This window comes from Xenopus tropicalis, chromosome 6, assembly GCF_000004195.4.
Source record: "Xenopus tropicalis strain Nigerian chromosome 6, UCB_Xtro_10.0, whole genome shotgun sequence".
Taxonomy (NCBI): domain Eukaryota; kingdom Metazoa; phylum Chordata; class Amphibia; order Anura; family Pipidae; genus Xenopus; species Xenopus tropicalis.
The window spans coordinates 126,326,799-126,352,419 of NC_030682.2; the positions used below are offsets into that span (position 1 = coordinate 126,326,799).

A 25,621-nucleotide genomic window follows, 5' to 3' on the forward strand; every position below is an offset into this window, starting at 1 on the left:
CCCGAGGGTACATTGGTTTGGCCTGCTGTCCGTGTGCGCTAAGTTGAATAAAGTTGCGGATAGTTGAATCCTTGCGTTCCAGATGGCGCTGTACTTGTCACCTCTGAGCCGCTGGGCAGTGCTTAGTGCGGGCCGGGTCGGGCAAGGCCACAGGGTAAGGGTTTATTCAGGCTCTGCTGAGTGCACTAAGTTGCGGACTACAACTCCCAGCATGCCCCTGACATCTAATCCAAAAAGCAACATTGGCTAGAAAGTAGCAGGCTGCAGGTTTCAGGGGAAAGTTACTTGGGTGACATAGAAGGTTAATGTCGGTATAGTTCCAGCCTAAATAAAGTTATAACGTTTACAGGACTTTAAATGTACAGTCATGTCAAGCAAGGAGCTCATTCCCTGTGTTTTCCCTGTGTTTTCCCCATACTCTGACTGCCCTGCTTGTGGGGAGCCATGATGGCTGCACCCATCTGCCCAGGGGAATTATTGTGGCACAAGGGACACACTGTAATGGCCCAGCTTCTTTGCATGAAACCTGTCTGCTGTGAAACCTGTCTGCTGTGAAACCTGTCTGCTGTAAAACATGGGCCCAGGACTATGGGCACGGGCCCGACTCTGCTAAATGCTTCCATGCTGTGAGGTCTGTGTGACTTCAGGCAGAGGGTAGGGTTAGGATTTTGGCTGATAGACTGACCAGCAGGATCTGACTGTGACTACTTTATATTAGTTTTACTTAGGGGGCATCCACTGTGAAAACTGGCACGTGAGTCTCTATGAGACTGTTCACACAGAGAGAGAGTTGCACAGTTGCATTGCAGCAGATCCTGGCATCTAGTAATCCAGTAGTAATAACGCTAACGCAATTGGGTTTGCTGACTAATCTTGGAAATGTTTTGCAGCTTGAAAACATTCACAGGTTTACTCATCAGGTCCAGTTGCTTTAGACTTACCACTAGTAGACAGTGTATGCCATGGCCTGGGTGCCTTAAACCCAGCCTGAGTCTTTGTATTAATTGTCCTTTGTCAACAGAATCTGAACCAGAACTTATATAAAATCCCCTGACTGCTGGAGGCACAATAACTTACCCAGGCAAAGGTGGTTACATATCTCCATAGAGCTTAACAAGTGGAAATAGGAGGGGCAAATAGCATTAAGTGCTTATATTTAACCTTAATTGTAAAGCTACATAAAACTCTTCTGAGCACTTTGCATTTTAACATTAATTTTGAAGGTATACCTATGGACCCTATGCTTCAGGGAATGGCAGGATAGCAAAAACTTCTATTGCTGTATCAGGAGGAGTCATTTGCTGCTTCCCTGCTCATTGATTGATATAATTGAAGCACCAAGAGACGCCTCCTGTTCCAGTGAACAAACTGTGGCTGTTCTGTTAGGCCTTCACGGAGGCCCAACAACAGGGGGCACTCATGCTATGCCTTCATGATAATAGCGATGTAAAAAATGTTGATATGAAATCTAAACAAAAATTGTTTTATGTCCAAAGCAAAAGTGCTTAGAACAATTTTGCACTGTTATGTGCCCTTTATGGGCATGCACTGCTAATTACCAAATGAATTGCTGCATTATACAGGCACAACTGTATACATAGATCTTATCATATGCATTCTGTACAGCTAGTTCCACTAGGGGGCAGTGTTGTTTCAGTATGATAAAATGCATTGCAAAAAATCTTCAAAGAAAATCTGCTTTCTGGAAGTAGGGTTTAGAATACATTTCCCAGAAGCTTTATTCATACTGCCTTTTGTGAACTAAGTGCAGCCAAAGATCAGCAGCTGGAACTGTCAGTCGAGTTTGACTGATGGGATCATTATAATATATATTCCATAGCAGGACACTGGTGTTCTGATCATGGCACTGTCAGCTTCTGGGGGACAATTAGTAGCTTTTTCCATGGGGCGGGGTATTGGCTTTTCATTTAGATGACCGATAATTAGTTGGGTTAGGACAGGGATCCCATGTTAACAGCACAGCCCTGGGCCAGATGCACTATGAATCCCACCCTGGGTGCTTTTCCACTGCTATAGATCCTCCTTATCTTCTCCCAAAGAACATCAAGTACTAAAGTTATCATGCATGCAAATTTATCAAACATGGAGGCAATTGCTGAAAAAACTCACCCATGTTGGTTCATAGCCAGAAGAGACTCTGAGTCTTGAAAGCAAACTGTGTTAGTTGATAATAGATACATAGGATTGCAGTATAATGGCAAAATATGTGGAAGATTTATTTCACTTATGTGCTTATGTCTCCCATGGTTGTACCAGGATTTACTCACATTTTAATCCTTTTGCTGTTCCTTCACACAGGCATTTAGCCATGGGACAGCATTATTATCAAGCGAGAACAAAGAACCCCCACAAGCAAAGTTCTTCCCTCCTTTAGAGACGGCAATGTTACCACCCGACTCATTCAAAGGAAAGGTGGCCTTCATTACAGGGGGTGGGACCGGCCTGGGAAGAGGAATGACCACCACCCTTTCCCGATTAGGAGCCGAATGTGTTATATCCAGCAGGTAACACTCTCTCTATGCTAAGCTGGGCTGGGATACAACCACATGTGCAGTGTTTGGATCCATTTGGATTCCGTTCAGTTGGGTTGATAACAGGGCTCTGTGCAGACCAATCAAGTTCCTCCATTCTGTACATTAAAGGAGAAGGAAAGTCCTTTTACTGCTAATAGATTTGCCACAATAAAATATAATGCTATATTTATTCAGCAGAAAGCTTTACTATACCTGAATAAAGTGCCCTAAAAGCTCCCTCCGATAGCAGCTGCCATTTTAGCTTGGTCTTGGTAGCTTCCTGCTGCAGTTATAGCCCTTGGAAGCTCAGATCACACATTCCTAAGGCAGGGGGGAATGAGTTCTTATGCATTCTTATGGGAGAGGGGAGCAGGAGAAGAGATGGGGAGAGAACTGAGCAGAATCGTGCCCAAACCTGAAGGAGCCCTAAAAGAGAGGAAGTCTGATACCGAAGAACATGTTTACAAAAAATTAGACAATAAATCCTGTGTTTTGATAGAGGACTCAGTGCAGCTTTTCTGTGAGTGCTTATGGCTGTATTTACATAGACATCTGCAAATATAGACGTCCTGACGTAGCTTCCAGTGTGTTCAGTAAGTACTCCTCAACAGGTAGCAGTCCCCGTGCTGGCTACGTGATGGAATCGTATTTACATAGACCTTTCTGATAAAGCTTACTTAGTTTTTGCCTTTCCTTCTCCTTTAATATTATTTTGCTGAAACATGTTAAAAGCATGGAACTGGCAAAAAATGTAAATACATGCTGTTGCCTTAAGGTTTGCTTTCAATGGAACCAGGAACCGGAGCCCAAACCATGGAAAACAGCACCAGACCATTATCCCTTCTTCATCGAACTATAACGACAGCCACATACATTGTTTGGAAAGTAAACATGCCTAGCTTTTTAGATATAGTGCCACATGATATGGAGTGTTTCATGTTTCCAATTTCCTGGCTCTTTAAGAACATAGCCCTGTATTTAGGCATGTTTTTTATTACATCTTGCACTATTGGCATGTTGTGTGTTTGTTTTAATAAGACAACCTTTCCTTTTTAGCTGCAGGCTATTGGTGATTCTCAGTGGTCAGTCACTTTAGGATGTCACTGTGTGTCACAATCTATATAGCTTCTTGGACACAATCTACTTATGGCTTCTCTTTCTCTATCTTGGGGTAATTGGTCACTGGGCAAATACATTCTGAGTGATTGTTCTGCGCAGCTATTCTGTGGGTTATTTTTTCTGTTTTTAGTAGTGCTCTGGAGCTTGCTTACTAACACAACCACCCTAATTACACATTGAACTCCCTTTGGATGTTTCCTAGGATTCAGCTGTACTAGAACTTTTCCTTTGCAGCCGTTTAATTTAAAATCTCTATTTGACCTTTTCCAGACCCCTAGCTGTTCCTTCTTTGGCTGGTAATAGAGAATTTCAGCTTTGGATTCACTTGTATTTATTTAGCTTTCTCCCCATAAAGAGCTTGCACTGACTGGCTGTCTTGCAGAGCCTTGATTCCATAACAGAGCTGACTTGCTGTATGTTCCTTTAGGGCATTTTCATTTCCCGGTCTTAGTGGCCTTTTAATAACACAACTGTAAGAGAAATGGATACTCTGCAAACAAGGTAGCAAAATACACTAAGTATTAGACTTACAAAATGAAACTGTATATAACGGCCACAAAAAAAATTCATCCTGATAAAAACACCTATTGACTTTTTGGAGTAAGAAAAAAAAACACGCACATAAAATAAATATCAGATTCACTCATCACTAATATTCAGTTCTAGAATTATACTTAAAGCTACAATTTTCCTGTTTTTCTTCATTTTAGAAAACTGGATGTCTTAAAAAAAACTGCAGCTGAGGTCACATCAGAAACTGGAAACAAGGTAATTTTTACTTTTTTTTAATGTAACGAAAGAAATATCCATTTATATATCCTTTACTGTCATGTATTTTATTCTTGTTTTTCTATGACAGGTAAACACTGAAAACAGTCTACTCTTGTATTCAACATTCACCTACACATGTTTGCGCCCAATGTTATTTGATTTTGTATGGAAACTTGATTGCTGCCATCACCTATAAAATGCAAATCTGCACAGGGCCATACATGTTACGATCTTTCCTGCAACCACTGGTCACAAGAAAGATCGTTTCCACCCTCCATTGACATTAAGGACTGAATCATCAGATATGGAGGTAGAAACAATAGGAATTCTAACCCTAAACGCAGCTTTTGCTCGGGGCCTTCAATGGCGCCCAAACAAAATCTTTTGTCCCACCCGATCGATGAGACAACTGATATCCAAGGCTTTTGCTAATTTCGACCTCGTCGATCCACCATACACGCACCGAATATTGCACTAAACCTTGTTTCTTACGATAATATCGGTGCGTGTATGGCTTTAGAGTTGCCACACCACCTGTTTAAAAAGGGAAAAACTATAAGGGCGAAGACACACATATCGATTAGTAGCCACTACTTTTTTAAAAGTTGGTCGCAGCGGCTTTCCAGTCATATGTTACTGTATAAGTCACTGTGACTTTTAAAAAAGGCACGCCTACTAATTGCCACATGTGTCTTCCCCTAAAACACTTGTGCTGCATGGCAGACTATTTCAGATGTACCTGGCACAGAAGATGGTGGAGGATGCACCTGAGCATATTTGAGTGTTGACCAAATACCTTTTTTTAATACTTGTCAGCTTTTTATAAAATACACATGCGGCATTCCTATGTATGTATGAGGTAAGATTTATACTACAAACTGAGTAAGCTTCTGTGAATGAATTACAAATTAACCATGCAGAATAAATGTGTTGCAAACTCTAAGATTAGAAGTGCTGATATGAAAACCATATCCCACTGAAAAGGAACCCTTCGAACAGTCACTTGCTGAGGGGCTGATAGTATTTCAGATATGCAGAGCAGGAACCGAAAGGGACTGTGCCTTTTTACAAGTATTCATTAACCCTGCAGCATTAGCTGTTATAGTTGCTTGCTTCTAAACAGATATGTTCAGATTAGCAATTAATCAAACTTTGATTCTGGGCTTGTTAGATTTCTACTTGAGTGCATTCTGTGAACCTACCTGCGCTCAGCTGATCTGTGGTAGCCTGGAGCAAGCTGCGCATGTGATATAATTCAGCAGGAAAGAATAATGGGACAGGATCTTCAGTGCTCTAGGCATTTGACTTGATTTATAATTAACAATCTAGAATATGTATTTTATAGAAAGCTGAGCAGGTAAGTCAGTGGTCCCTAACTATTAAAGAGATCAAATATATGCTACAAACTGCATAGGCTTCTGTACATTATCATTTCCCACCTATACTTAAACAAGTGCATGCATCTGTTCTGCATATATTTCTGTTTAAGTAGATGATTGTAAGGAGATGATATGACAACCCTATACTTGTGAAACCTTATTATGCAAACTGTTCTCTATGCAAGACTAGCTGAGTGCTGACAATAGTTGCCTAAAATTGGAGAAATATATTTAAAAAATGTTGTGCATTACATACATATATATGTATAAGAAAGAAATGTCTGCACTTGTCAGGTCCAATGACAAATATTTCAAACTTTATATCTTGTGCCTTTTAATCCTGTTTAGGTTCATCCAGTTCAGTGTGATGTCCGAGATCCCGAGTCAGTTAAAAAAGCTGTAGAAGAACTGATTCAAGTGGCTGGACATCCAGATGTAAGTCTGTTGTATTAAAATTATTTTTATTATATAAATGATTATATACATATGCATATATTTGGGGAATAGCAATAGTCCTATTGCATGGAGAATGAGGCCCAGATTTTATTATATCCATTAATAAATATATATATCTGTGCTCAAAAAAGGGGCACAGAGAACTGCATCTAACACCCTTGAATACAGTGCTGGCTGTGTTCGGCAGTCCTGTATTCATGATGGGCAGGGTGAGACGAGGATAGTAGTCAGTTGGAAAAGGACAGCTGCCTCTGACTTCTACATGAACTCAACAGCTTTTAGATTGCATTTTTTTACTTTTGGATTTGTCATGGGTGGGGGGTTAATGCATTAGGGTTATTTAAGTGAATTTGTTATCTGTCCACATGACAGCAGATTGTATCCCATTGATATATGAGGGATAAACGTGTGAAACTAATGATGTATATTCTGAGCTGTGGAATTCAGTGCCTGCAGAACAAATAACTATTGAACTAAGGGCCTTACCTGTGCGATGGTGCTAAACAGATGTGACTGCAGCTCAGCATAGGAAAAACAGCCTCTGTGGCCATCTCCAACACAAAGACTTCAATTTTTAGTAAACGAAATTAATTGTCTGGAGAGCCACAGATTGTTTGCCTGTGCCAAAACCCTTCAAATCCCAGGTTACTCAAATAACTACTGAAGGAAAAGTCCATAAACCTGTTAACATTTTAATGGTTTCAAATTCTGGGAGATAAATGTGTCGTGCCCGCGAGCTTATATGAATGTACGCACTGGCATTTAAAGTGAACCTATTTCTCAGTGGCTGCTATTATTTATGGCCAGCTTCTCTGCAGCCGCGCTGAACTAATGGGGTGCCTGAGAAGCATTTCCATTGTTTATGCAAATGAATATCTCCTATAGCGGCCGTGTCAAATCTCTCTCCCTCTGTAAATTCCAACAGGAGACAAGATCTAACCTCATTTATTTCCTAGCAGTCATATGCGTGGCTACTGTGAGCCATCTGCTCCTGCTGCAGTGGGCACACTAATACCCTAAGCAATAACACTTACACATCCTGCTACATAGGGTAAATGCTGTCAGACCGCTTGGGAGGAACCAGCACTGGAGCCAGGAATTATTTGGAGGATCTGTGTTACATCCTTTTAGTGGAAAGGTATTCATGCATAAAGTGATAATTACTTTATAAAGGCAACACACAGGAGCGAGTGGGAAAACCCTATACATCTTCTTAGTTTCTCTACATGTCTCTATATGTCTATATAAATTGCATTTTGTTCAAAGGGTTGTTCACCTTTGAGTTAACTTTTTGTATGATGTAGAGAGTGATATTCTGAGACTATCTTATTATTTGTTGTTTTTTTAATTACTTCACTTTTTGTTCAGCAGCTCTTGAGTTTGGAATTTTAGCAGCTGTCTGGTTTCTAGGGTGCAAATTACCTTAGCAATTATGCAGTGGTTTGAAAAAGAGACTGAAATATGAATAAGAGGGGACCTGAATATAAAAATAAATAACAATAAAATTGTAGCCTCACAGAGCAATAGTTTTTTGGTTGCTGGGGTCAGTGACCCCAATTATAAACCTAAAATGAGTCAGAAGGAGGAGGAAATAATTCAAAAACTATAAATAATAAAGACAAAAGTGTAATGTTGCTTAGAATTGGGCATTCTATAACATATGGAAAGGTAACGTAAAGGTAAACCACCCCTTTTATGGTTCAGTAAGGTTCTTTGAAAGTGACACAGTAAAGATGGACCTATTGCAAATAGGGGGGTTATCCCCACTGAAACAACTAAATGTAAGATTGCTTATTGCTCTTCTGAGCCCTTTTGCAATTTATTTTAATTTTCATGATATTAGCAGTTGAACACAGCTCATATTATGAATATGTAATAGGAGCTCCTCCTGCTGTTCTGTCTTGGTGGCAGCCAGACCGAACAGCAAAGCTTAAAGGGATACTGTCATGATTTTTATGGTATATTTTTTATTTCTAAATTACACTCTTTATACAGCAAATAATTCACTCTACCATTTAAAATTTGATTCTTGAACCAACAAATGTATTTTTTTAGCAGTAATATTGGTGTGTAGGTGCCATCAGTGCATTGTGCCTGAGTCTGAGCTTTCAGAAGGAGCCAGCGCTACACATTAGAACTGCTTTCAGGTAACCTATTGTTTCTCCTACTCCCATGTAACTGGAGGAGTCCCAAGCCAGACTTGGATTTCTTACTATTTCCCATGACCGTATTCCTTTAATTTACAGATAGTGTCTTCTTACGCTCAGCTCTGTTGCTCGATGTGATGTCAAGACAATGTGAAGTGATGCTTAATGTGATGTTAATGTCAAGAGCGATAGAGCTGAGCGGAGAATTGTTGACAGGCACATCCTGCATGTGTAACTTGAGCTTTTGCCATTCTGTCCAACAGTTAGCAGAGGACAAAACCCTGGGAATCACCCTATGTGCTGTTCCCCTAATAGCTAAAATTATAGAGCAGCAGTAAGAATCAAACATAAGATTTTTTTTTTCTGCTTAGATGGATAGATCCGTTGTAAATGTGCTTAAATTAAAAACTGTAACTTAATGGGTCTGAAATAATACCATTTAGCTGTAAGCCTTGGGAGTATAATTAAGTAAACTTTCTGTCAAGCTGCAGAAATAGGTCAGACCTGAGTATGGTCTATAAATGGAGGCCAATCTATTGGAGTTCCCAGGGGTCCGACGGTAGCAAGCAAGTGGAATACAAATGCAGTGATAATTGTGTAATTGGTAAAGATAGAAGATAGACGCCAGCCCACTGGGAACCGTTGCTCATTTTAGTAATTTACATGAGAATGTGATCGCCTACCTGTTAATATTGGTGTAGCCAGGGCTCTATCCACAGGATTATGTGCACATTCTGCCCTTGCTTCAGCGTAACCGTAAACCGTTTAATTGGGGATTTGGCGATTAAATGATATTGATGCACAGGGAAACATGTTTGGAAACACATACTTGAGCTGTTACGATTTACTTCCTTTGAATGCATTTTATCGTACAATAAACTTCTTCAGGATTAGCGTTGCTTCTTGTCTTGTAACCCATAGCAACCAATCAGCAGATAACATTTACTGGTCATCTGTTCAAAGCACAAACAGATGAATGTAGACTTTTAAAAACATTTGTGTTCATTGTGAAACCTGTAGATATTCTAAGGGAGGGTGCAGGAACATTGTGTAACAATTGGAGTGCTATAGTTTGCTCAGGGTCCAGCTTTCCAAAACAATCAACCAGATGTTAATAAACACTGGCTGCTGATTGGTTGCTGTATATACCTGACATTAACACTGACATTAAACTTTGCATCTTTTATTACATTATCCTCTGTATTTAATTAAAGGATAGTGATATTGTCCACATTTATCAGGAACATATCATTATCCCTTTAATTAAATATCCAGAAGTAATTTTCCTTTTCCTTTGTGACTTCCTGCAGTTCCTGATATAGACCTGTATTGCTTAATGTCACTGCTCCTGTCTCAGCTTCTGTAACTGCATACAGAGAGGCCAGGAGGCACAATTATAAAAAGGAAGATTAGAAATGGATAGTTTAGTATGGGGTTAGTGACACATTCTTGCAGTCAAGAACTAGTTAAAGCAGTACCATACCAAGTGGAATCCAGGATCCATATAAGGGACATGTCAAATACAAATAACATGGAGGGTCAAACATACTTGATAAACCTTAGTGAGAGTTACAGCTATCCAGAAGGGGGCAGCACATAAATAAATGTTTTTCTACATGAGATAATTAGAGGGCTTATACTTTGCTTTATAGTCGTCCTGAAAAATACCCTAAAAGGAAACTGTCACTAGCACGAGCATTCATGTCACGTGGTAGACTCATAGCAATTTCTATATCCCATATTATGATCCTTATGGCACCATAGACTTTCAGTAGTGTGCGCTGCTTCATCCACTTAGCAGTTTACAGAAATGCAACAAGGTAGTCTAAAGAACACTGGGACTTGTGGTTCACAACAGTTCAGAAAGTAGCGTGTGTAATATTGCTGGCTTTATCGCTCTATCATTAATTACTGGACCAGATTCTTCTTAGGAATAAGAGCATACTTTATAGGGCAAATGTAAGAATCGATGTGGTTAGAGGTATTTACTGTTACCTGTCCACAACCTACTTCTGATTTTATTTTGCCTTTCAAGGTAATTTCTTTTTCACTGAGAGCTACATTATTTCATTGTAACATATAGAGCCCAAATTAAATTGCAAATAAATCCAGAAATCTTACTTTGTATCACCGGTACAGCATGTGCCTTTTCCTCTCTGTACTTCTGAGCATAGACTCACGTATTAGAAGAACAGATGTACAATGTATATATGTATATCTTTATTTATAAAGTGCTACTTATGCACACAATGCTGTACAGTAGAACAATAAATACAGCAAATGGGGTTATTAAAATAATAGATAAAAAAATATGATAAATACAAATAAATACAAGGTACAGTTAAGAATCAAAGAGACAAGAGGATGGAAGATATTAGTGCTGCAGGTTTCAGTGGGTGACACTGCAATATAAATGCGAGTTCTCCAAGAGGGAGTCTTTGAGTTTAATTCTGAAAAGACTGAGGGAGGATTCTCTCCAGAGGAAATAGGGGAGGGCATTCAAAATGTAAGGGGCAGCAAGGCAGAAAGGTTTAAGGTGGGAAAAGGCAGTAGTAGTGGGGGGTGCAACCAAACTGTTACTCTGTGGAGCTGATGAGTAGGGCAGCAACGTTTAGAGACACAAGAGAAGAGATGTAGTGAGGCGCAGAGGAATGAAGGGCTTTGAAGGTTAAGAGAGAAGTTATTCATGTTTTTATGGGAAGCCACGATAAGGACTGGAAGGGCCTGAACTCTCCTTGATGTGAGGACAAAATTCTGGTAGCAGTATTTAAGAAGACAGACTGTAGGGGGGATAGATGGGAGTTAGGGAGGCCAGTTAGTACCAGGTTACAGTAGTTTAATTGGGATAGGATGAGAGCATACATGAGCAGCCTAACTGTTACAGTTGAAAGAAAGGTTACAGTAGTCTAGTCGGGATAGGATGAGCGCATGCATGAGCAGTTGAAAGAAAGGGATGGACTTGGGCAATATTGTCGTATTAAAAAGTGACAGGTTTTGACAGCGTTGTTAATATCAGAGAGAGAGGAGTCAAAGATCACCCCCAAGCAATGTGCCAAGTTGACAGGGTTAATGAGTGTGCCATTGATAGAGGTAGTAAAAGGGGGAGTAGGAACAGGCTTAGGTGGAGAGATGATCAGTTCAGTCTTTGTTAGGTTCAGTTTTAGGGGGCATTGGTTCATCCAGCTGGAGAATGCAAGGAGGCAATTAGAGATTTCAGCTGTTAATGAAGGGGTTGAAAAGTATATTTGGATATCATCAGCATACAGATGTTATTTAAAGCCAAATGAGCTGATGAGATGTCCCAAAGACAGAGTGTAAAGGCAGAGCAACAACGGCCCAAGTACTGAGCCGCTACATTACCCCTACATTAAGCGGAACTGTGGAGTTTTTCTTTGCATAAGAGAGAGCAATGGATCAGTTAGAAAGGTAAATATATTTCCAGGGTGCAGCCTTGCTTTGGAAGGGAGTGGTCGACCATATCAAATGCAGCCGATAGGTCGAGGAGGATAGAGGAGTAACCTTTGTTTGTGGGGACCTGAAGATAACTTGTAACTCTGCACAACACAGAAAGTTATAAAGTTAACAGAGGCAGTGCTGGGTGGGGTTAATAAATGCAGTTGTAATGTTTATTTCCCCACAATGCAGTATTTTCTCCCAGAATTTTATTTGGCACATTGCAAACTGCTGCAACACAGGCACAAAACTTTTTTTTGTAAATAATGTTCAAGTTGCACAAGTGCATGTTATACAGGTAATCTGGTAGTCATACAGGTAATCCAGAATCCAGAATGCTTGGGACCTAGGATTTTCCTGGTAAGGTCTCAATGTGAAGTTTCCATCAGGTACAAGGTGATGTTTGTTTTTACAGAGAAAAAGAAAATATATTTTAAGAAATAGAATTTAGAAATTTTTTTTTGAAAGTTTGGAGCCTATGGAGGATGGCTTTCCTGTAATTTGGAGCATTGAATAATGGGTTTCTGACTAATGGATCCCATATGTGTACAATGAAATAGTGGACAAAATGTGCTAAAAGACCACTTATCAAGGACAGGCGTCAGCACCATGTACCAAGCTCACAGTAGCAGGCTCAACAGGGCAGCAGAAACCTAAGCACAAGAGCTTGCTCTGCTCTAGTATACCAATCAGTCTGTTTTTTGGCTTGAGAACAAGAATACGGACGTTTAGATCCAATCAGTGTTTTTAAATTTGCAACTAGCGCTGTAATTAATTGTCTTCATTTCGTAGGTTGTGATAAACAATGCAGCGGGGAACTTCATTTCTCCTTCTGAAAGACTGTCTGCAAACGCCTGGAAGACCATCACAGACATTGTTCTTAACGGCACCGCTTACGTAACGCTCGAGGTTGGCAAGGAGCTCATTAAGGCTGGGAAGGGTAAGGCGTATATCAACCTTGATCTTTACCTACTGTGCCTTTTAAAGGGGTTGTTTACTTTTGAGTGAACTTTTAGTATGATGTGGAGCAGTGATCCCCAACCAGTGGCTCGGGGGCAACATGTTGCTCACCAACCCCTTGGATGTTGCTCTCAGTGCCCCCAAACCAGGTAGTTATTTTTGAATTCCTGACTTGGGGGCAAGTTTTGGTTGAATAAAAACAAGATTTACTACCAAATAAAGCCTCCTGTAAGCTGATAGTGTGCATAGAGGCTGCCTAATAGCCAATCTTAGCCCTTATTTGGCACCTCCATGAACTTTTATGGTGCTTGTGTTGCTCCCCAAGTCTTTTTACATTTGACTGTGGGACCCCTGATGCAGAGGGAGACAAATTGCAGTTGATCCTTATTTTTTATTTGTATTTTTTATATTTTTATTTGACTGTTTGTTCAGCAGCATTCCAGTTTGAAGTTCCTGCAGCTATCTGATTGCTAGGATCTAAATTATCTTAGAAACCAGACAGTGGTTTGAATGAGAGACTGGAATATGAATAGGAAAGGACCTGAATAGAAAGATACGTTGTTCAAAGCAAACGGTAGCTTTTTTGGCTGCTGGGGTCAGTGACCCACATTTGAAAGCTGCAAGGAGTTATAAGAAAGCACATAATGATGACAAATAATGATGACCTATTAAAAAGTTGCTTAGAATTGGCCGTTCAATAATGTACTAAATGTATAGGCATAGGCATAGAGAGGATTTCTGCTAATCTCATTATGGTTTATTCTTTATTTTGCTGAACTAGTGTATGTCTCATGTGCACATCCCACTGCCCTTGTGTATGCATTAGAATGATGCCATTCAGCCACAATTTGTAATGTTTTGTAAATTTCAGATCCCACCAGGTGTATACAAGGTGTGTAGTTTTGTTTGGCAAATGGCCTTTTTACCCTCTCATATTTCACCTGCTAATAAAGTTGTTTTAACCATTTTTAGCAGGGGAATTTCAAATGATTTGTAACTGCAGTGCATTGTGAGTACTAAAATTTGTGCAAAAATTGTGAAAAAGTGCAAACATTTCATTTAGTTACTTAGTTACAGATATATTTAACCAGTGGTGTATTTTAGTGAGCCATGAAAGCTTGCTTCCTTTTTTAGTATTAATTATATAGCAGCGCTATAGTGAATCTGGGCCAGGTGGTTTCTCCGACTCTCCCTCTGTGCCGCCTTCAGAGAGTTGGACCTGTGTTGACAGTTGGGATTCAGACTGCATACATAGTATACATAGTATACATCATTTTATACTAGCCCATGATGTCTAGTAAGTTAATGTGAAGTTAAAAAAGAACTAAACCCTAAATATGAATATGGCCAGAAAAATTTTAAACTATTTTTTAAATACTGAGTTTTACTGCCTACTGCCCTAGCCTAAAGGTTCAGCATCTTCGCATAGTAGCAGGCCTTTACAGGTGTCACAGGCCATCTTGGATTTTATTAGAAGTTCCAATGGCACTGCCCAGTGCTCTGGTTGGTCAGAAAAAAATGGGGAGCTGCTGGGGGTATCTTTGGAGGCACAGATCTTCCCTGCTAAAGGGCTAAGGTTGCCTTGGGCTGGTACCCCCATAACATAATGTGCAACATTTCTTCCTGCTTTAGGCTTTCGTTCATTTACTAGATGAAAGACATATATTAAATTGCCCCAGGACTATTTCTTTATATACCAGAGCATCCTCGGTCTTACAAAAACTCTGTATTACTATTATGTAAGCATATAAAAATAAAGGGGAGATATATCTGGGATAGACTGCACCTAGCCCTGCTGTGCTATAGCCTTAAAGCTTGGTGGCTTGTATTTCTCTTGAGGTTTTGGTTATTTCCAGTTGAATAAAATAAAATACTAGCTGCAGTGTTTTTATGTGATTTACTTCCAAATGTACTGCCACTTCTTGCCTTTTGGTTATTTCTAGCATTATTGGAACACACTTTGACATGGCAAGAGTAAAATAAATCTCATCTAGTTTTTCATTTGCAGTATTCTAGGTTACCCCTAGGCATATCCTTGTAAATGTGGATGCACTTCATGAGTCCATTTATTGAACAGCGATGGCAGCGTCTCTCTCACCACTATAAATAAATATATATATATTTTTTTAGCCGAGTTAGTTCTGTGTGTTCAGAAGTATTACATTTTGTATGGCTATCATGTTCAAAGGAAGTTTAACTTTATTTTCATTTTGTTCTTCATTTTGCTGTTAGAACTAGCTTGCAGGCTTTGCTTCAACTTGCCCTTAGATTCTCCAACTGCCATATGTACAGGTGCACAAATTAAGGACCAAGAATAGGTTATTCCATTGTGTGGGGAGTAGGCAGTACACTGTATTATTGTTTTATTCTCAGATGTCTATGTGGCTATGTGCACCCAATGCCAAGGTCATCTGCCTTCAAAAGGGGATTCTCCCATTTATTGTGCAGAGATCACTAGGTTGCAGTATTCAATGTAAATTGATCACTTAAATGAATCACTTGATGACAGTATTGGTTAAATCTCATCCACTGGGTTTAAGAGCGCAGCCAGGGCAGGTTCTAATCAGATCCCAACTACAGACTGGTTTTAGTGTTATTGGGGCTCATCATTGTAGTACAGTGACCCTGCCCTGCAGTGATGAGCCCCACTGATGAAATTGGTCTGAAGTGGGGAGCTGATTTTAATACACACACTGATATTATCATACAATAATCAGCGTGTGTATGGTGGGAGACAAGGCAACCAATATCGGTAAAAGCCTTGGATATCGGTCGCCTTTGAAGGTGCCCGAATATTGTAACATTAATGCAGAATTGTAAATAAGGGTAAATAATTCCTTTGTTTTTACCTCTATATCTGCCGATTCAGCTGTTAACGCTAGTAGAGCGGACAAATGATCTTTCCTACGATCAATGGACATGGGAAAGATTGTAATTGTATCGTGTATGGCCTCCTTTTGCATACTGCACATGGAGAGGTTAGTCGCCTGAGATAAATCTTTACTATTGTGGGCATCTCCCCGAAATGCTTTCCTGCCGGCAATAATGTAAATCGCTGGTGGGAAAACATACGCGCCGCTTTGTTTTACCAAAGTTGTCTAAAGTTGCTTCTCAAGTACCCTTGAATCCTGACATTTCTTTTAATGTCTCAGGTGGAGAATTTTCTTTAAATCACTCTGCTATCAACAATAGTTTGTGAACGCCTTTAGTTTAGGGAAGGGCCAAAGCCCAAGGCTGTTGAAAAATGTATTAGCTGCTTCATGGGAGATAGTGTTCTAATTTCCATGGAAAGGCTGCTGACTATAGAGCTACACTTCTTTTCCCAAGTCATGAGAAATCTATTGTTTCTTGGCGCTCAAGGCCTGAAACATTATTTCCATATTATTCTCTGGTTCCGCTATGTCGAGCCGTTACATTGTTTTTAAGACTTCAAAGTTCTTCCTGGCGCATGTCACTGCTCCATTATTGGCGGCTTAATAAATATGCTTTCGAATGAATGTATCAAGAAACCTAAAACGAATTTACAGGGAAATTGGAGGAATGTTTCTTATACTTTGAAGAGGTGTTGACATTTAAATTGGCATTTCAGTAAGGGCAGTGGGTGTTACCCTCATAACCCAACTTACTGTTGCAATACATTTCTTATTAACTCTACATGCCCGCTGATCTCAGACTGTGATGGAGTCAAAATGCTATAAAGTCAATGCTAAGCCCAGTAATGTGTAACTTATTCTCTTTGCAGAGAAAGTCAAGAATAGGTGGAAACCACACCATGTTATAGCATGCTATTTTATATTGGTATATTGTACTGGTCAATAATTCTATCCAAAAACAATTAGCGGGGGATTTATTAACAGATTTTTGTGGTTTTATCTTTTATTAAAACTATGATTAAACTTATTTCCATGAAGGGCAATGGCAAGTATTTTTTGAAAAATCTGAATTGAAAAGGCATGAATGAAAAGCATGCGGAAAAGTTGGAAAAAACGTGACTTTTTCAACCTGTCGCACAAAAACCACAACTTTTTCATATTGTCGCACAAAATCCAGCGTTGAAAACCACATTTTAATTTTTTTTCTGGTTTTGAATTACTTGCTTTCCTCTTCTGACTCTTTCCAGCTTTTAAATGGGGTCACTGAAAAAAAAAACACTGACACTTTGTATTACTTATCTTTCTCTTTAGGCCCTCCTTTAAGGTGGCCATACACGTTAAGATCCGCTCGCTTGGCGAGGTTGCCAAGTGAGCTGATCTTCTCCCAATTTCCCCACCTACAGTTGAGCGATATCGGGAGAATTTAGGCGAATTTGGTTGTTTGGCCCTGGGGCCAAACAGTCGAATTAGAACGCAGGAATAGGCGCAGTCGATTCTGGGACTGCATCAACGAGCCAATGCAGTTTCCGATCCGACTACATTTTTTAACCTGCCTGATCGATATCCTGCCAATTTCAGATATGCCAGATATCGGTCGGGCAGGCCCGTCGTTTGTGCCCCTACACGGGCCAATAAGCTGTTGTTCTAAGGGACTGATATCGGCAGCTACAATCAGCCCTAGCAACCAGATACCTGCTGAAATTACAAACTGAAGAGCTGTTGCTCAGAAACCTAAATAATTTAAGAAAAATTTGTAAATTCTCAGTAGCTTACCCTACGTCATACTAAAAGTTAATTTAAAGGTGAACAAGCACTTTAACATGTGTGGCACAGATCAGGATGTTATTGCTTGGGCTACCAATCAGCAGCCAGTGATGGCCCATATATTACTATACAATGTGGAATCTGTGCAATATTACACATCACAGTGTTGTAATTATTTTTATTTTTTCCTCTAGGGGCAGCATTCCTTTCAATTACCACAGTATATGCCAATAGTGGGTCTGGCTTTGTAGTACCGAGTGCATCTGCCAAGGCTGGAGTTGAAGTGATGTGCAAGTGAGTCTTTTGCAGATATCTGTACAGTTGTACTTGTCTGTATAGGGGTATTTGTGTGAGCTTGGCCTGCCAAATACTGCTCTTGTAGAGGAAGAAAGCACACAGTACCCATTGAACTATTATCATAATCATAAAACATTATTATTATCTAGGAACTCTGGGCAATTATTCCTTGCTGATTGTGCCCTTGCTGGAATTAAAACCCAGCACTGCAAGGCACCCTAATGAGGGCATTGCAAAATAACCTTTATGGTGTTCACAGTTTTGTGATTCCATCTTACTGTTGGCAGCGTCTATCAGAGGTATAACATAGTGAGCGTACAGACTCAGAGTCACATGGAGGTATTTCCTTGTCCTGACAACTTGATGCTCCACTGATGACATTTTTAAGCTGTACCTAATGAGTACTGGTTTCTTTATTTTTTTTGCAAGAGTGTTGACTAAATTGGACTAAAGAACAACAATAACAGGCACGGTGTAAGCCACACACATGGCAAACCTATTATACATGCTGTTACTGCCTTGTACCCTTATTGGTTCAGGCACATTGGGTTTGTGTTTGCAAACTTCATGCACAGAGCATCTATTTTCTGTATATTTGTCTTTATACATGGACAGAATCTGCCACATTGAGGTATTCTCCTTAGACTTCAATAGAACTGATCCACTGTCTAATAATGACCATTCTGAATCTTCTATGTTCCCTGTGAGATATTCCTTTATATGTCAATGTCTAATAAAGCAAAATAATGGACTTGCAACCCTACAGATTAATAGAGTGTGTGTTTACTTTAAATATTTTATTTATAGAGAAAATGATAAGAATGCTTTTGAAGAAGGTTTTTCTCTGTTAATAGAAAACCATGAAATATTGAAATATAAAATATTATTTGCATTTATCTCTAGCAATGAAACAAATTGTACATAATGATCTTTCCTCCTGAATCACTTTGCTGATTAATCGCCCCTGTCACATACAGATTTCATTTCTCTCTGCCTGCTTTCCATACGTTACTATAAAAATAGGAGTCAGTGGTTTAGAGATAATTGAACTTCTTTTTTCCCCATGAGCATTCTGAAGTGACCACTTAATCATGGGTAATGTAAAAGTACTAGTTGTAATTCCCAATGTAATGAAAAATATGGATACACACCGTGTTCAGTACTGAGTAGTGTCTGTTACTGGCACAGTATGAAAGATACTGGGCTGCTCAGAACACCATTTTTATCTTTTTGCTCATTTTTACATTTATATTATGCTGTTTGTCGACCTGTTCTCCTAGATCCCTTGCATCTGAGTGGGGAAAATATGGCATGAGGTTTAATGTGATACAGCCTGGTCCAATAAGAACGAAGGTAAAGTGAAAGATACAGTGCTTTTGTACAGCAAGCACCTCCACTGTTTGCGCAGCATTAGTGCATCATTCAGCACGTTTGTGTGCCTTTAATTACATGTCCTCTTTGTCGATTCAGGGGGCATTCAGTCGCCTTGACCCCACTGGACAATTTGAAGCGGAAATGTTGAAAAGGATTCCTTGTGGACGTCTGGGAACAATTGAGGAGATCGCAAATCTTGCCTCCTACCTCTGCAGTGACTATGCTACCTGGGTCAATGGGGCAGTAAGTCCTCTTTATTGCGTAGTTTAGTCACTGACCTTTGTTGTCTTGATATTGATACTGATACAGGTGTAACCCTATCCTCACCGTTTCGGGCACTTTTGACAGTGTTACACTCCACGTGTGGCGCTTACCTGATGGCACGGGACAAACCTGAATCACTCTGAAGTGGTATTGGGAGAGACTGGGTACCTGGTACTTATTAGCGCAGTGCCTCCACCTAGTGGGATCCGGGAGTGCACCTACGGGTGACCCCACTAGGAACAATAATAATGCACACACAGTACTTGATAAACGAAATAACTTTTATCTGAAATAAAGGGGAAACTAATACAGATAACACTCCTATCAAAGTGGCAATAAGGGCCTTACTAACTAGCTTTGCCAGCGCAAGCTATCTCACTAACTATGTAAAGTCCTTTAGCTCAGTCCAAAGGAAACAGTTTATATATTTTAATCTTCAAGCGCTCCTTTATTAGTTTCACTTTAATGATACTCACTCCAGGAATCTCTTTGGGCGATTCACACAGAATCTTCAGGCGAGTCCAGCACTCACAGCCATGCAGTGCGACTACTAGCCCCTTTAGGTACTCAGATGGGCTCCCCCTGCAGGTGTTTGTTCCTCCAGTCAGGACTCCTCACAGGATCTCTGTCTCTCCAGGTGCAGGGTCTGCCTTCCCTGTACCAGCCTGTTCCAAAGGCCAGCTTCTTGTTATGCAGCTCCTCTCTCTGAGCCCACGTGCAGCTTCTGGAGCTCTGGGGCTTTTTCTCTCCTCCCACTGACTTCCTCTCCCAGGCTGCTTTGCAACTTCCGGCAGCCCTGAGCTTGCTGTTCACCTTGTTGCTAGGCAGCAGCTCACAGCACAAGGTCTCAGTGCCAGCTCCCCTACAGGGAACAGCAGCAGGAGGGGGGTAAGTGCAGGGACCCAGCACTACCTCCCTACACAGGAATGTTACCTGTTATACCTGTTATCCAGAATGCTCAGAGCCTGGGGTTTTTTGGATAAGGGATCTTTCCGTAATTTGGATCTCCTTAAGTCTGCTTGAAAATCATTTTAATAGTAATTAAACCCAATAGGATTGTTTTTCCACAAATAAGTATTAATTATATCTTAGCTGGAATTGAGTACAAGGTACTGTTTTATTATTGCAAAGAAAAAGGAAATCATTTTTAACTGAAATGGATTCTATGGGAAATGGCCTTCCTGTAATACGAAACTATCTGAATAACAGGTTTCGGAAAAACTGATCCCATACTGGTATAAGGGGCCAGACTGGACTTTTCAACCAGGGGCTAGATGTGGCCCTCCAGGTTTTTTTTATGACTCTCTAGACACTATAAACTAGGGGTATTATCATTAAATGCAGTCACTGAACCTGAGGGATATTATATAAATAGCCCTCCGTACTAGAAGACAGTCCTATGGCATATGTGCATATATTAGCTGTTATTGGACAAAAGCAGCCACACTGTCATATCTTATGGCTACAGCTTTATTATAATGTTAATATTTCAATCTTTTCTGAAGGCGATTTTCATCATTTATAATATTTCCACTGACCTTCATGTAAATTAGTAGCATAGGATGATACTACCTATTACTGAAGATGGATACATTTCTTTAGATCAGGCTGTGCAACTGGCAACTGCCCCTTGTGCTTCCTGTTAATATCCTGTGACAAGGGCTCAGCGTTGTAGCCACATACATATCACTTTCCACTTTTATAGGAAAAATAACTTTATAAAAAACTTGTTTGTGCTGCTATCACAGTGAGTACCTGAGACTAGTCTTATATATATTTTACTGTAGTTGCTTATGGACTTTGCTGCTCATATTACTAATAATGAGCTTTATGGTGTATTTTACAGATTATTCGTCTGGATGGTGGTGAATATGTATCTATGGCCGGCGAGTTTAATAGTTTAACAAAGGTAATCTTAGAAAAGGAAAACAAGAAAATTATTAGTGAGGGAAAAAAAGGATGTTAATAATGTACCAACTTGCAACATGAAGGGGTATTATTGCATATTTTGCAGCATAGAATACAGTATTTTATATAATACTCAAATTTCAATGAGTCAGTTGACATCACATTGATTATAGGATCACCAGTAAGCCACCCTATAAAAGTATATATTTTACAGTGTAAGGTAACTTCTTATAAAACACAAGAGCCATGAATATGCTGTAAATGATATCCTTAAATCAGTTATAATCTGTGTTTAGTGTAATTTCTATCACATAACTTGCTGAAGCTTGTGTATTATAATAAATAATGTATCCACTGTTGTCAAATATAAGGATGTTAGATGTCACCTTGGAGTTCCATAACCAGTATAAAACCACTTGGCCTTGTGCCTTTATATAGTCACGGAACTCCTCTGTTATTTATACTGTATTATCCTTATATTTTACAATAAGGGGTGCATTATTCACTATATAATAAACGAGCCATGAATATCCTCAAAATTATATGATACATGGTGCTTAGTGATGCCATTAGTTATAATCATTGCTAAGTGACTTAATTTGTGTCACATGACTTACTGAGACTTGTGTCTTGTAAAAAAGAAAATGTACACCCTGTTGTAAATTATAAAAATATCAGTAGTCACCTCAGAGTTCCATGACAGATATTTGATCCAGGGCCGGAATTAGGGTTAGGCCTAGGGCACAAACATGATGGGGGAGGGGGGGGGGGGGCTAGGCACATACCTTTTCTACTCTGTGCCCTTGTCTCCCCACTGCCTGCCAGTCACTTGCCCCTTGAGCATAACTCTTGTCATGGCACCACTCACTGTCAGCCTGCATGTATTGGGAACGAATGCACACATGCACGCTGATGGTAAGGCGAGGGGAGCTGAGAGAGAGGTGGCTAGGCCCGGCACTGATATGATCATGGAACTCTACTGTGACTTATAATAGCCTTATATTTTATAATAGGAGTAAACTATCCACTATATCTCTATGGTTTTAAACAAAGGTATGAATGCATCTGTAGGTTATTAAAAAATTGTTAGGGGCATTTTCTTGTGGTAGTATGACCTAAAGGGGAACTAAACCCTAACCCATCTTCAACCCCCTCGACTTACCCTATCCAATATCCCTCCTCTTAACATCTATCAGGAGAACTGACAGAAGAGAATAGAAGACAGAGCAAGATGGGGCCTCTGAACTCCGATGCAGATCACAGATTTATGGCAGGTCTGCACCCAGGGAAACTATTGAACTGAATAGATGTTGTGGGGAAGGAGCTTAGAGGGGGGCAATGGAGGGGAGTCAAGCAGGTTAAGGATGGCCTAGGGATACTGTTATAATTTAGATAATGTGATTTGAACTGTCTTTTGATAAAGTAGAAAAAAATATAATCATGGGTCTGAAAAAGGGATTTTTTGAGCACAGAAATGAGGAGGAGATCAGTAAACTTGTTTTCATATAACCATTTGTTTTTTTTGTTTAACCACCACATTTAATAAGAAAAAATATACTTGATTGTAAGATGTTAAATAAGTCACTGATTTACATTTGAAATAACTGTGAATGCATGCACAAAATCAATTTAGATTTAACACAGATTTTATTTCTAGGTTTATTAAATTGTATTTATTGTGCTGGATTTAATTTCTTTATTTATTTTTTTTTTTGATGTGCACATTGGCAATTCTCTGATTTGAGCAAAAGCAATGAAAAGGGCTCGAACACACAAAATGAAAAGTCATGGCTTTGCAACAAGATTAGAGTTTGTATACCAGTATACAAATACATTTTCAAGATGAAAAATGTTCTGAGTTATAGTATAATAAAACCTCTAGTGTTTTGGCAGGAGTAAAAAAAGGCAGACCTCTCCCCTCATCCACTTATCTAGCTAATCTGTATTCCACTTTCTTAAAGGAGAACTAAAGCCTAACTAAAGAAGTAGGCTAGAAGAAGATCTGTGCCCCCAAAGATGCCCCAGTAGCTCCCCATCTTCTTTTCTGCTGATTCCCTGCACATGCTCTGTGCTGCTGTCACTTACCTGAGCTTAGGGACCCACTCACTATATACTGTATATACAGACTATAAATGTCACAATATATGGCAGATTACACATTACATGGCAACTCAGAAACCAGTGAAATTAGCATCAGAATTTCATAATCAGCCCTGTAGCATCAGCTTATATGACAGGTTAGCCTAGGTTTCTGCTTTATGACATCCCCTCAACAGCTGCCCAGAGCACACAGAGCATTTGAGTGCCACTCAAATGACACATAATCCAAGATGGGGAGCTCCTGTGACAACTGTAAAGGCCTGGATAACTACAATAATTGAATAATAACTGGAAAATTACTAAAACAGAGCTGCTGAAACTTTAGGCTGGTGCAGTAAGTTCAGTATATGAAATATGGCATTTCTAGTCCTGTTCATTATTAGGGTTTAGTTCTCCTTTAAGAGATCCTTACTGTAATGTATTAGAGAGAGAGATACTTTCCTAATCAGTAACAAGTGACAGTCTTTTTTCCCCAAACTGTCTCTGACCTAAATCATTTTTGAAATGTACACTATAAGACCAAAAGCCATATAGTGGAAGAACTGAAATTGGAATTGTCCATCACTGTTGACAGGTGACAGTACATCATACCACTGACGATTCTGTGTTTCTTTCTTTGTGAAAATGGTTCTGGAAGGCAGTGGCAAACTTACATATGGGCAGTCTGGGTGGTTGCTTTGGGCCCTTAATTCCAAGGGGCCCATTGCTGGAAAAAGGGGCAATAGAAAAGAGGTGAGGTACATTCTGGGACTAAAAGCAGTAATTATTTTGATCCTGGGGGGGAAGGCTATCTCCAGTTTAAGCACAATAATACCCCATGCACAAAGTGAGGCAAAATGGGTTTGCTGAGATAGAAGTGGAAGAACTTGCCTGGCCTGCACAGAGCCCCTAACCTCAACCCTGATGAAGCCAACTTCAACCCAAATGAATGGCGAGCCAGGGCTGATCCCCCCCCAGCATCAGTTCCCAACTTTGCTAATGCTTTTCTTCATTTCGATAGCTAATTACCTTTACTGGTTTCATATTCTTCAGTAGTGCTCTGCCCAGTGTTCATGATTGGAAATATAATGTGTAATATTGGCATTGGGGAGAAGGGCTGATAAATAAAAAGGTCTGCATATTGTAGACTGCTTTTCCCAAAGCCAAAATTATGGATAACTGGCCAAAGGTTAAATGCTGCATTGCTTTATTCTTCTTGTGGTCTGACACATTTTTCTCAATATGTAAGAATCACATATTTATCTATTATTCAATATATTTATATCTCTTACATTCTCTGCTATCTATAAATAATTTCTTTGTCTCTCTAGGTAACCAATGATCAGTGGGATATGTTAGAAAAATTAATCAGAAAAACAAAAGGATCCTAAAGAGCCTGAGCTGAAATACACTTAAAAGCCTTGATATATTTTTGTAACAATAGACCCCTTGAAATCTTTCACTAATGTGTTTAATATTGAATGTGTTTATATTGAATAATCAAAACATTGACAATAAATTCATACATTTACTGATGTTTTGAAGCCTGTTTTTTAAGTATGAATTTCCCAAACTCCTGTTTTTCTAAAAAAAAAAAAACAAACCATCAGACATTGTTAGACAAAATTATGATATTGGTAACAGTCTCATCTGCTCTTGTGACATTCACCTGCATATGTAGGCTGTACATCAGGGGCCCAACTTGCTTCCCTCCAACAACAATTCATAGCATTTCAGGAACTCTTGAGTGCTGCTGGTGAGTCACAGGCTTGACATCCCTGAATGCCTTTAGGTGGCCATACACAGGCATATTTCAGCTGCTGATTTAGTAACTTATCTGCCCCCAACGGGCCTACCCAAAATATCTGGCCTAAAATTGGCCATATGTCAATAGGGCAGGTTTGATTTTCCATCAGATTGGGGACCACGTGAGACTGGGATCCTGGCAGGCCTGACTAGAATTCAAAATAGACCTTGGCATTTCAAGTTCGCGGAGGCCCAAACAGTCCCCCAATAAATAAAGTCTTATAGCAGTTCCCCTGGCATTTGCTAGAATCCACCGATTGCCACACCGGGCTTGGTCCCAGCCTTCATGTAACACCCAGAGCTTCCTTATGTCTTCCTCTAGCCCTACCCAGCCACATGTCCGTATCAGGTATGTATTTATATAGCACTTTGTACATTTTTACAATACTTTAATAGTGCAGATGGAAAGCAAATAGTGGATACAAAAATATGACTAT

At 39.7% G+C, this 25,621-nt stretch overlaps 1 protein-coding gene across 2 annotated transcripts; it reads left to right on the forward strand.

Annotated features, from left to right (window-relative positions):
* Window positions 1-46: 46 nt before the first annotated feature.
* On the forward strand, window positions 47-24,914 carry decr1 (2,4-dienoyl-CoA reductase 1). Of its 2 annotated transcripts, XR_004223085.1 has the most exons (11): window positions 47-154; window positions 2,320-2,525; window positions 4,364-4,421; window positions 6,152-6,238; window positions 12,652-12,799; window positions 17,651-17,750; window positions 19,034-19,106; window positions 19,224-19,370; window positions 21,238-21,300; window positions 22,496-22,573; window positions 24,710-24,914. XR_004223085.1 is itself a non-coding variant. In NM_001083344.1 (10 exon segments), coding segments are annotated over 10 exon segments (1,014 nt in total). In that variant the 3' UTR covers window positions 24,770-24,913.
* The last annotated feature ends 707 nt before the right edge of the window (window positions 24,915-25,621 follow it).